Source organism: Gopherus flavomarginatus, chromosome 11 (genome assembly GCF_025201925.1).
Source record: "Gopherus flavomarginatus isolate rGopFla2 chromosome 11, rGopFla2.mat.asm, whole genome shotgun sequence".
NCBI lineage: Eukaryota > Metazoa > Chordata > Testudines > Testudinidae > Gopherus > Gopherus flavomarginatus.
Window position 1 is genome coordinate 44,974,047 of NC_066627.1, and position 13,347 is coordinate 44,987,393.

The window sequence follows — 13,347 nt, forward strand, 5'->3', positions numbered from 1 at the left end:
TGGGTAGCGATCGATCTATCAGGGATTGATCTATCACGTCTCATCTAGACGTGATATATTGATCCCCAAACGTGCTCCTGTCGACTCCAGAACTCCACCAGGGCAAGTAGCAGAAGCTGAGTCAATGCGGGAGCAGCGGCTGTCGATCCCACGCCGTGAGGACGGGAGTAGGTTGGAATAAGATACGGTGACTTCAGCTACGCTATTTCCATAGCTGAAGTTGCGTATCTTACATCGACCCCCACCCCCAGTGTAGACCAGGCCCTCCTCAAACACATTTCAATGAAACAAGTAGAATCAAATAATTTTTAAGTGTTTTCAGACTCCTATGATGTATACACCTCTACCTCGATATAACGCTGTCCCTGGGAGCCAAAAAATCTTACCGTGTTATAGGTGAAACTGTGTTATGTTGTATCACAGGGGTAGCCATGTTAGTCTGGATCTGTAAAAGCAACAAAAAGTCCTGTGGCACCTTATAGACTAATGTGTTGGAGCATGAGCTTTCGTGGGTGAATACCCACTTCATCGGATTCATGTTATATTGAATGTGCTCTGATTCACTGGAGTGCCCCCCACCCCCTTCCTGGAGCACTGCTTTACCGTGTTATATCCAAATTCATGTTATATCGGGTGGTGTTATATCAAGGTAGAGGTGTATAATTAAAGCAAGGATAATACAATGAGCTAAATTTGCAACATATACTAAATTTGGATGAGAAAGTTTTAAGTTAACAAAAATGCAGACCCAGGTTTTCAAACGAGGCATAGTTCTATATATTGGGTTACCAAAAGATTTCATCTCTAGGTCCTCAGAATTAGTCAGTTCTATAACTTTCCTGCACAAACATCTGAAGATATTTTAGGGAACTTTAAAACCCACTGGCATTTATGGTTCTGAACTAAAAGAAAACACTGCACATCAAATATGTTTAAGCTGTTTATTTTACAACAAAATGTTCCATATCAGACAGCATCTTCAGTTAGAAATTCCTGGAAAAGAAAACCAAACAAAACTGTTACAAAGTCGTAATCTGTTTCAGCAGCTTTAATAAATATTTTCGTGAAGCTTCATAAACAGCCTGTAAATCCAGAATACACGTTTTCATCAAGACCTAAAACTTTGGAACCTGGAAAGGAAATCACATTGATAACCTTTGCAAAGATGAGATAAACATACTTACTTGGAAACAATCCCATCATGTTTTGCCAGACGCAGAATAGAATCATCAGATTCACCCTTAAATAGAAAAAAAATGGAGTTCTGAAACACGGTCTCTAATCCCTGGTTTCTCATTTTTAAATGTAAAATGAGAGATGTGAGGTGCTCAGCTACTTAAAGACATATCTGGAAGCATCAAAAGCTTAGAGATGTATATAAATCTGTGGATGGAATGCTGTTTGTGCAAATTAGCTTTTCCAAAAGTATTCATCAAATTCTTGGCCATCCTGCAGTACCAGAAAGTGGTTTTAACTTCATACATTATGTCACTTGATGTTCAATGATATATCTTGTTATTACGAAGACACAGCACCCTGATGAAAGTGCAGAAAAAGCATCACACTGGGTTGGTTTAAAGAAATCTTAAAAGCTGGATTGTTGTGTTGCTTACTAACACCACAGACCTAACACTGCTCCAGAAATTGGTCACTCGGTATATACTGGTTGCCACCAAAAAAACCCCAAAACTTCAGCTATTTCTTTTACTGATTTCATTACTACAGATTTTTGGACAATTCAAGTATACATGTTTTAACCAGAAAAAAAAACAGAATAAATAAGTGGAGAAGTTGATTTGGTAATGGAATTTGTTCGTGAAATTCACCTCTTAAATCTAAACAGAATGAATACAAGCTAGCTTTTTGTTTTACATTTAAAACTGAATAAGGTCTCATGAAAGGTACTGGATTGAGAACTTTAGAAACAGAAATCCTCTATCCAGTAAGGATGTAGAGTAGCACAGGAAGCAACAATACTAACATCCTTACATTCCTCTGACAGTGTGCCTCAGATATGTCCTGGAGGAAAAACAACTTGTGGATAAAAACAGCAGTGTTTCTATGATGGACTGGCCCTGTACAAACTCCCACTAAAGTCAGGAGAGTTTTTCCATTTAAAGAGAAGTTGGATGGGATCCACTGTCTTTGTTCCCTTTACTGGGTCTTCCAAACAGTGTGCCAGATGAGAGGTATGGTTTTTGTGATAGACACACTAGTCCACTGGGAGTTGGACTGAGATCACAAACTTTTCACAAAGGCCAAACATGCATCACATGGGGATAAACAGTCCAACCAAACTAAGACAGTTCTAATTTTAAAGAAAACATTCTTACCATCCTACGAATTGCTCCACAAATGGCATAAGTTTTGAACTGGCCATTGACTCTGCCTGTGACTTTGTCAACCTACAATTATAATTAGATCATTTTGATTAAGTAGACATGTTGGTAGACACACAATTCTTGTAATGCTTTACCCTCTAAAAAATATCTAGTTTGCAGACAAGGTGTAAAAAGGTAAAGTGTTTGCAGAGAAATGGGTCCTATGGTCAGAATATCATGAATCACAAAACCTGAACCAAATGTTCACATTAAAAATCACTGGTCAGGTTCTCCACATACATAAAAAGACCATGGTGTCTGATGGATTCAGGATCAGACAACATAGCAGGAATACAATAACCAGTAACAAACTGGTGTATTAATGAAGGCCTAGTTAGAAGATAAAGCCAAAGTCTCTTTTGGGACACAAGTACATGTCCAATTTAAAAGTAAGTTTGTGGATTCGGCTGCCTTAATGACAAGCGCGCTTGTCTGGATTTAGGACTGTATCGAAATTTGGAAGAAGCAGTGTTGTTCCGCAGGCAGATAAATGCACAAGAAAAATGACACAAATGATCTCACTTTTTCAAGCTGTAGAGAAGTTTCCCAGAAAGAGAATGTTGAGCTGTAAGAGATTAAACCCTGCAGCGACCCTTAAAATAGCACAAGGATGTGTTTTTCATTTCTGCTGATCCCCAATCCTTGAATAATGAAATATGGGAAAGTAAGAGAATTTTTCTTAACATTTAAAGGGAAATAAAATCACTTAAAAATGTTCATATTATGGTGGTGATGTAAAAAAAGATGAAGTAATTTGCCAAAATCCACACAGTAAGCAAATTGCAGAGACAAAATTGCAAGACTTCCAATTATCAGTCCCATACTTTAACTACTAAGCCACATTCCCTCCACGAATATTAAAAAAATTACAAATCCTGTACAAAGCACAACGAAGGCAGATTTGCCAAAGCAAGCTGCCAAGATAAATTACATCCAATGCTGTTGAGATGGTATTAGACTTATTTGTAATGTAATACATTACAATAATAGATGTAATAAAACATTCACACTGACATATTGAGCACTTCATAAACGCTAGTGAAACTGAAGGTTCTAAACTTCACAAGTAGTTACAACTCTCTAATTAGATCTACATCTGTCATGAGTTATACTTACCTCAGAAATATTCATTTGAATGGACGCATGGTCCTTAGCACCGATTATTCGGTTGCTAGCAGAGCTGAGAAAAGAGGTAATATGAAGTTAAAATAAAAAGGATACAAGGAGGGTATTATATTAACTGAACAAAGCCTATTAAAGGCCTATTCACAGTGTGGATACAGCTGGGCTAGCAGTTTGATGGTGATAGTCAAGGCATCAGACAGCTCAATGACCATACAGTTAAAAATAGGTCTGACACTGGATTTAAACCTGGCTCTTATTTGGCATCATTACACTTAGCTATGGCAGTAAATAATCTTAATGCTGGCCTATTTCATTATTTTCAGAATGTATTATTTTTAGAATGTATGTTCACTGCATGTAAATGAAGATAACTCACACTGAAAATATGCATTCCTACCTGCTCTGGAAAACAACTATAAGAAACTGGAATGTAGCTGCCTACTATGTCTGAGACGAATGCTACTTATTTAGTAACAGAGCAGTGGTGGTGATTGAGTAGAATCAACTAGCCCTTCCAATAGCACCCTCACACAAAATTACTTTTGCCTACGCTTCATATAGTTTATTTAAGCGGTTTACCAGGTTTATCTGAATTTCTTATTAAAAAACTCCCAGTATGTCTATTTAATTCTTTGCCTATCTTAATCCTAGGACTGTGACTTTTAGACTAAACATTGTGAATTCAGATGCAGTGAGTAATCATGAGTTCATGGTAAAAACTCCTAAGAACTCAAAAGGAGCTCATGAAACTGCTCCTGCAGGAAATAAACACATACTCACAAATGACCAGTTCATTTTATAAATTTTTGTTCCCCCTTGAAGGTCAGAACAAAATGACTCCCAACACCAATCTGGCCACTTGCTAACGTCTATGAGCTTTTATGAAAGTTGTGTTTTTTTCTCTCAACAGTGAAGGTAACTAACCACTGGAACACTTTATCAATTGTCACGGTGAAATCTCCATCAGTGACAAGTTTTAAGTCAAGAGTGGGTGTTTTTCTAAAAGATCTAGTTCAATAAAGGAATTATTTTGGAGAAGTTTTATGGCCTGTGTTATCCAGGTCAGATTAGATAATTGCAACGGTCCTTTCTGACCTTGGAATCTAAGAGGAAGTAATAATTCAACTAAATTAATCCCTTCATAGAATATAGTGAACTGGTGCTTTGGTTACCAAGTTTCATGCTTCAGGGCATAAACTTATCCTCACACAGGAACTACCTTTCACACACCATCACATACCAGTGAGGTTTATTATGGGGATACTGACACTGTTGGATGCAGGAGGCTGCACAAGACTGACCATCTGAGTCAGCCTGGAAAGACCCATGCCCCTATACAATAGCATCAAGCACACCAAGGAAAGAAACTCACCATTTACGAGGCACATACAGGTCCACAAATTCCCCAGCATCGTTCTGCATCTTATTTTTCTATATGTAACCACACAGCGATGTGCAAGAGGAGATACCTAAGGGGACATAAATCACAGGGTCATACCCTACTAACCAAGCACTCAGCTACATGTTGTAACAGCCAAGCCCAAGCCCACCTCACTCTATCCATCTTAAATTTTATTCTGTAGTATCTCTGTGCCTTTTGCATAAAATCAATAGCAATAAAAGTCCCTTATGAGCTTAATGGAGTCTCTGGCATTTCTCCTTTTGCAACACATACAACTCTGCTTGTGGTCAAGTCTTTATTTTTGAGGCTTTTGCTAGTTTTTGTGGGGGTTGATTTCGGAGTATAAGGGCATGTGGGCGTTGTGAGAGTCTTATGGCGGAAAGACCTTTCAAAAGGGAAGGTTTTGCAGCGTTTCCTAGAGACAAGCAGGCATATTTGCCTAATCTCACAACCAAGGCCCCATGACCAATACTTCGCCCTCAATCCTCGCGTGCTTCGTCCTGGGCTAGGTGATCGGCGCGGCCCGGTCACCCTCATGCACCGGGACTGGAGCCATTAAATCCCGAACTCAAATCTGGACCTAACGGGCCCAACCCCGGCCCCACGCACCTAGCCGCTACTCGGGGGCCGGGCGGCAGGAAAAGCCTCCCCCGCCCCTCGTGGCTGGGATCGCGACGGGAAGACAAGCTCCCCTCGGCACATGGGAGAAGAACCGGGGCTTCCTCCGCTGGCGGCCGGCCCGGGCCAGGCGGGAGAACCGACGCCAGGCCAGGCTGCAGGCGGGGGTCGGGGCCGCCGGAAAAGGGACAGGGAACCCGGCGCCCCCCCTAGCGGTATCTCAGGCGCCCCCGCGGCCTGCCCCGCCAGCCCGGCTACCCCTCGCCTCCTACCTCGCCGCCAGCCCAGACCGGAAAGGGCGGCACCCGCCACCCGGAAGCGATAAAACAAAGACGGTGAAAGACGCGAGCGCTTCCGGAGCAGCGTCCTTGACGTCACTAGCGAGAGATGGCGGCGGGGAGCGCGAGAAGCCGCCGGGCCCGGAAGCGGGGGCGGAGTTACCTGGCGGCAGCTCCCCCCTCGCTGCCGTGGGGGAGGGGGTGTGGCCTCGGAGCCGTAAGGGTGACAGGAACCCCCCCCCCCCGCATCAATATCAACAGAGCTGGGCGGGAAGGGGACATCCCAACCCCCCCCGCATCAGTATCAACAGAGCTGGGCGGGAAGGGGACATCCCAACCCCCCCCCCCCCGCATCAATATCAACAGAGCTGGGCGGGAAGGGGAAATCCCAACCCCCCCCCGCATCAATATCAACAGAGCTGGGCGGGAAGGGGAAATCCAAACGCCCCCCCCCCGCATCAATATCAGCAGAGCTGGGCGGGAAGGGGAAATCCCAACCCCCCCCCCGCATCAATATCAACAGAGCTGGGCGGGAAGGGGACATCCCAACCCCCCCCCATCAATATCAACAGAGCTGGGCGGGAAGGGGAAATCCCAACCCCCCCCCCGCATCAATATCAACAGAGCTGGGCGGGAAGGGGACATCCCAACCCCCCCCCCCGCATCAATATCAACAGAGCTGGGCGGGAAGGGGAAATCCCAACCCCCCCCCCGCATCAATATCAACAGAGCTGGGCGGGAAGGGGAAATCCAAACGCCCCCCCCGCATCAATATCAGCAGAGCTGGGCGGGAAGGGGAAATCCCAACCCCCCCCCCGCATCAATATCAACAGAGCTGGGCGGGAAGGGGACATCCCAACCCCCCCCCCATCAATATCAACAGAGCTGGGCGGGAAGGGGAAATCCCAACCCCCCCCCGCATCAATATCAACAGAGCTGGGCGGGAAGGGGACATCCCAACCCCCCCCCCCCCCGCATCAGTATCAACAGAGCTGGGCGGGAAGGGGAAATCCCAACCCCCCCCCCCCCGCATCAATATCAGCAGAGCTGGGCGGGAAGGGGGCATCCCAACCCCCCCCCCCCCGCATCAGTATCAACAGAGCTGGGCGGGAAGGGGACATCCCAAACCCCCCCCCCCCCCGCATCAATATCAACAGAGCTGGGCGGGAAGGGGAAATCCCAACCCCCCCCCCCCCCCCGCATCAATATCAACAGAGCTGGGCGGGAAGGGGAAATCCAAACGCCCCCCCCCGCATCAATATCAGCAGAGCTGGGCGGGAAGGGGAAATCCCAACCCCCCCCCCCGCATCAATATCAACAGAGCTGGGCGGGAAGGGGAAATCCCAACCCCCCCCCCGCATCAATATCAACAGAGCTGGGCGGGAAGGGGAAATCCCAACCCCCCCCCCCGCATCAATATCAACAGAGCTGGGCGGGAAGGGGACATCCCAACCCCCCCCCCCCGCATCAGTATCAACAGAGCTGGGCGGGAAGGGGAAATCCCAACCCCCCCCCCCGCGCAACGGTCCGGTTCTGAGTCGGGACGGTCCCAGCGGGAAGGTTCTTCCGCTCCTTGGCCTCAGGCTGTCATCCCAGATCAGGGGCTGTCACACGCCGCTGCCCCGCGACCCCCCTTCTCACAACAACGATCACTACGTGACACCGCGAGGGGAGCAAGCCTGAGCCCAAGGGCTTCAGGCCCAGGCCCCAGGCTTCAACTTCAGCCTTGGGCCCCAGAAAGTCTAAGCTAGCCCTGGCGCCTCCATTAAAATGGGATTGAGATCCAATTAGGGTGCCAACCTACAGTTTGAGAATCGCTGCCCTAGAACAGAACTGCAGTTGTTTGTCTATATCCAACATAGTTCAGTGCCCTGCATTTACTCCAGCTTGAATGAGAGGGCTCCTGGCAGTTGATTCAAACGCAATAGCAAAAACCATTATGGACCATCTGAAGTCTCTGGATGCAGCCAGGAAACATTAGTGTCTGGACCTCACTTACCATTCCAAACAAGCACATTATTACTGACCCAAGAAGCCGCCCTCCTGGTTTCAACCTGCTATGTAAACGTTGGACCACTTTCAACTGCAGCCAAACAAACCATGGAAGATGCAGCTACTTGATGTACAAGTGGAAAATTAAAAGTTCCACTTCATGGGATTGGGGTGAGAAAATCCAAACCAAACATACAACACAGTGCCCCAAATACAGATTCAAAGGTGAATTGGATGATATCCACAATGTCACAGAGGAGGCCTTGAAATGTCTTGCCTTATGGACATACAACTGCATCTATAGTATGTTGCTCTGCAGATGCCATATGCATGTGAAAGCAAGCAAGCAATATTTTAGGAAGCAATTCAGTTTTGTTGGCGGGGAAACAGCAGTTCTTACTTTAAATAGTAGGGGCATAGACAGGAAACTGGAACAACCATCCAGGGAGAGTGGCAGGGGTAAAAAAAACTCAATTGGCTTCAAGGCTGAGCTTGCTAAGTTTATGGAGATAGTATGATGAGACTGCCTACAATAGCATGTCTTTGGCTATCCCTCCATGCAAGGATAATGTTTGCCAAGGGGGTTCACTGGTGGGTTTTTAAGTGGCTGAGGAGCCCAATTCATGCCTTGCAGATTTTCCCACAGAAAAGATCTCCCCTAGGTGTGATCTTGGAGGAGACAGTGTTGGCTGGACTGTTGTGCCCTTTCTTTCCTCCTTTGTCACTTCTCTGTCTCATGAGCACATCTGTACTCCTCAAAGTGACCTGTGGCACCACTGTGTTCTGTTCCGCGCTGCGTCCTCCCACTTGGTACTTTCAGATAGCAAATATCTCCAATGACCAGGACACTAGATATTGGAGGGTTCTGAGTTCCTACAGAAAACTCTTTCCCAGCTGTCTGACTGCTAGGTCTTGTCCATATGCTCAGGATCTAAGCGATCACAATATTTGGGATCAGGATTTTTTTCCAGGGTCAGATTGGCAGAGACCCAGGTTTTTTTTGCCTTACTCTGAAGCATGGGGCATGGGTCAGTTGCAGGTTGAAATTAGCATAAATTGTGGATTGCTACCCCCAACTCTGGCCCTGGCTTTTATATGCAGAAAAATAGTAGTGACACAAGTGGGCTGTGGAGTTTTTACAGGATGCTGTGGGGGTTGTCAAAGAAAAAAGATTAGAACCCTGGATTAATGATCATGATGGACCTTCTGGCCTTGAAGTCTATGAGGTAGTAAGTATCTGCCTTGTTAAATGAGTTTGTCCTAGAGCTAAAAAGATGTATTAAATGAACAGTCTGCCTTATAAGAACATTTCATACTGAAATGTGACTATGATTGCTGTAACTGAAAGACTAAAATAGACAGCACTAGTTCCCATATATGTTTAATCAGCTTCTCCAGTTTGTGTGGTCTTGTCACACAGTATTATATTTTTTTTAAACAGGGCATTATTGAAAACTCAAATATGGGTTAAGGATTCAGGGGCAAGTGTAGTACATGAAAACTATCCAGAATAGTTGTTTTGCAAATTGACTTGGATTACCTCTTTCTGCCAGGTATTTAGAAGGAGGCAAAGGAAAGGCTCATATAGCTAGTGTTCTTAAAGGAATCTTTTCCAGACACAAGCCAAAGTATGTTACACTTGATTGGTTACAAAATACGTATCAAAACAAATTTTATTTCACAGCTTCTCAATCCCAGTTTCATCAAAAGAATTAGACAAATTACAAACAGAAACTTTAAATTTACTAAGACAAAACTATAACAGTTTACATAAAAATGTACAAGCTCCTATCAAGAGTCTTTTCGTTGTGCTAAATCTAAGCAGCACCATATTTACATGTGACACATAATTAAAACCACACACCCAAATGTAAGGAGACCAGCATTTCTCTTTAAAGGAAAATAGACTTTTTGTTTTTGCATGAAAAAGTGTAACATCTCTCTTAGAATGTTATGTTGGGTCCCATTTTGGTTTAGACATTGATAACATTGCAGTAATAATTTTCTACCACACAGTGGCAGCTTTTCTATAAGAAGAGAAATATATCACGAGGCTTAACTGAAATAGAATTCTAAGCCAATTTAGGGAAGAGAATGCTAACTCCTATAAAACATTACACACACACACACACGTTACTGCCTTTGCCATCAGGAGTACTATTTCTGTACAGATAAGTCACAGAAAAAGGTACTCAACATACACATTGTAGACGGTTGGTTAAAATGACAATTTGGGATCAATAACCCATCTTCAGATTTGAAACAAGATTTCTATGGTGTTATAGAAGAGTTTCCTTCCATTTCTTACAGAAATTTACACACAGTGAACACTGTATATAATAGACCATTCCCATGATACAATTTTCACCCATAATATCTAGGGCTTTAGAGCTCAGAGCTTTGGATGTGCACATGCTGAGGTTTAATATGAGAACCTATTACAGTAAAGTCTTTACTTAAAACACTGCTCTGAAGAATACATGGTTTATCTTAGGAAGGTGTAACTCTACATTTTGCTGGAAGAATAAACCCAACTTGCCCATTTACACACTGAACCAACAACCTACATCCTTACTCAGGCACAGCTTCCATTGCAGTCAACAATGTCTGAGGAAGGATTGCAGGATTAGACTTTAAGGTTTACATTTCAGTCAGAGCATCTTTTCTCCATTACATATTAGTTTAAAAGCAATTTAACTCCTATAATTAACAGCAAGAGCACGAGTTGTCTTGGAGCACTACATTTTTAGACATATTTATAGTAACACGACAAATGGATTTTACATTTTTTGGACAAATACTCTGAGAAGTTTTACATTTACCACTTCCCCAAATACTTTAAGTTCCATATTAAGTTTGTCTATATTTAGATAAATAAAAGGTATTGACTGATTTGGAGAAATCTGTAGCAGATAATGGACCATTATAAATTGAGTGCACTGCATTAATTAAAAAAAAAGCTAAGTTGGCAACCCAGAATACTTTAGTAAAATAGAACTTATAAAACTGGCACTAATTATTCAGTATAGAACTTTAGCAAATAACCAACAATTTTCTAACCTCTTTTGGAAAATAAATTCAATTGGCAAGTTGGATGTTAGCTATCTTCCAATTTAAAAAGTTTGTAAAATTCTCCCAGATTAAGAAATTAATCATGCATGTTAAACTTTACAGAGAAGCAGCTTTCTAAAATTCACGTCCTGCACATTGGCCAGAAGTATCAGAGGGGTAGCCGTGTTTGTTGCTTTCTACAGCTCCAGACTAAGAGTCCTGTGGCACCTTATAGGCTAAGAGTATTGGCACCTAAGCTTGTGTGGGTGAATAAGTCATGCGTCTGACGAAGTGAGTATTTCCCCACGAAAGCTCATGCTCCAATACGTCTGTTAGTCTACAAGGTGCCACAGGACTCTGTTGCTCATTGACCAGAAGGTGCATATTTACTTGCACTAAAGTTGTTAACTAGAGCTACTAGGTCTAGGACTTGAGTAGCATCACTGCAGTTAGACATATAAAATACCTTTCTAGTGCTGCTTAAAAAGAAAGGCTCTACCAGGTTTCCTTCAATTTCACGGAAGTCAAACTGGCCTTAGGTAAAATGTAGTTGAATAGCAAGACTTCAGTTTTATGTTTGTTCTTATTTAGTGGCACAACACACACACACACACACACACACACACACGAAGTTGAAATTTACAGTACTCCATGTATCAGAGACCAGGTAGCCTTTTTACCTCAGGAAGAGATCTAGTATCTAAGTTAGTCACAAACAAATACTTGGACATTGAGAAATTTTGTATTATTTTTGTCTCCTGCAAACACACACAAACATTTGTAGCATAGTATTGCTTAGAAAGACACCTAAGAGCAACTAACCGTATCGCTAAAGGTACAACATGTTTCAGAATTGTTTAAACCAAGTGTCTGGGCAACAGTGGAAGAAGTTATTTAATCCTTGCATAAACATCAGTCTGCTGCTGAACATTAGCCTCCAACTGAATGGCTGATCAAACCTGCAACAAATGCCGGTTTCATGAGGCCCATCACAGTGGCATAATGCTTGGAAGAACTGAGTAAAAAGTAGCAATTTAACAACTGGACATCTTTGTTCCATTGGCTTAGTTTGGAAGCGATAGAAGTACTGGCTGAAACACTGGCATACAGAGCAGAGACAGACCACTCATGATAGACATGGTCATGTTTAAAAAAGGTGCCTAGCTTCAGGCAATAGTAAAAAGTGCTATAAATCAAAATTATAAACGATAATATGGTGATTTCCTCTCACATGTAAGTCAATTTCTTATCTCCAGTTGAGCAATGAACTACAAGAATGAACTCCAAGCTGCTTTGCTGCAGCTAACGTGTTCAACAAGTGATATTTCACGATAGATTTCCAAACACAATCTTTCCTTCCTTCTTTAAAATAAAACCTTTATTCACGTATTAACAGTTAAAGAAGTTGAGCTAGAATAGTTTCAGACTTGCTACCTATAGATCTATAGTACAAATCCCCTCTGTAATATTAGTGCAGATATACTGGAATTGTTTTCACTATATGCAAGGCAAATGCAGGTAAAGGATACATTGCTATTTAAATTCAGGATTCACTATTATGCAACGTAAGTAACTTAAAGTACTGGTACCAGACCAGTCAGTTTTAGGCACATCTTTAAAAAAAAAAGTATGCATTTTATTAATGTAAAAATGCAGGAAAATTCTCAGATACACTATTTGAAGTTTATGATTTTTTTGAATGGAAGTGTTTCTCCCTTTAGTTTCAAGGAAGAAAATAAAGATTGAAACAATCTAAGAGAACAATATAGTGTAGCATCCTTTGTAGGGAAGAACTGACCATTTCCTAGTAAAGCTGAAAAGGAAAATACAGAATAACCAGCAGCCACAAAGGTAGCTAGTTTGTGAATCATTTGTGCTTTAATGTCCAAAGGAAAATAAAGTTCAAGACAATCCTTTTTGTACCATCTCCTGATACAGACTTGGTACCTGTATCATTAACGTACATCTTGACTGTTTAAAAATCATGCTGCAGTCTTCAAACTAGCTGTAGGCATGATCTGATGCATATTGTGACATAGAGGTGGTCAGTGGCAAGTGTCAAATTCAGGAGCAAAATGTTCAGTAATGCTGTTAATCCCCAGAGCCACTGGTGAGAAGTTGGAATGTAGCTTTGGTCAGGCTTGCTGTGTGAGACGTCTGTAATGAGGTAAAACTTGGTTTTCAGGAAGGTAGAGGACCAGCTCCAAAGCTACAAGCACTGTAAATTCAAATCCAATGAGATCTCGTCTGTTGAATCTGAATCTTTCTTCTAGTTTCTGCAATGGCATTTTTTTTTTGGGGGGGGGGGGGGGGGAGAAGACGGAAGAGAAAATCGGATCAGGAGTTATCCTCAGAAAAGCTACTAGATTGTCACAGATCATACCAGCATAAGAAAGAAAAGTAATCACGTTAGGGCCTGAGCTGTACATACATACAGGATCAAATATGGATCATCAATACAGGATCAAAACTAGAAACAGACCATTTTATGGGTTCAACT

At 42.8% G+C, this 13,347-nt stretch overlaps 2 protein-coding genes across 2 annotated transcripts in view; both read right to left on the reverse strand.

The window, feature by feature from the left end:
* Positions 1-927: 927 nt before the first annotated feature.
* Positions 928-5,889, reverse strand: RPS21 (ribosomal protein S21). The gene is made up of 6 exons (XM_050918876.1): positions 5,799-5,889; positions 4,879-4,975; positions 3,498-3,561; positions 2,334-2,405; positions 1,185-1,240; positions 928-993 (listed from the first exon to the last, which is right to left on the reverse strand). Exons 2-6 carry the CDS (start codon positions 4,926-4,928, stop codon positions 984-986), a joined length of 252 nt encoding a protein of 83 aa, XP_050774833.1. The 5' UTR covers positions 4,929-4,975; positions 5,799-5,889; the 3' UTR covers positions 928-983.
* Positions 5,890-12,703: 6,814 nt separating this feature from the next.
* The window catches only part of CABLES2 (Cdk5 and Abl enzyme substrate 2), a 38,436-nt gene continuing 37,792 nt past the window's right edge, over positions 12,704-13,347 (reverse strand). The window contains exon 9 of the mRNA XM_050918872.1: positions 12,704-13,123. Coding sequence (XP_050774829.1) covers positions 12,983-13,123 — 141 coding nt within the window. The 3' untranslated portion in view covers positions 12,704-12,982. The remainder of the gene's footprint in view (positions 13,124-13,347) is intronic.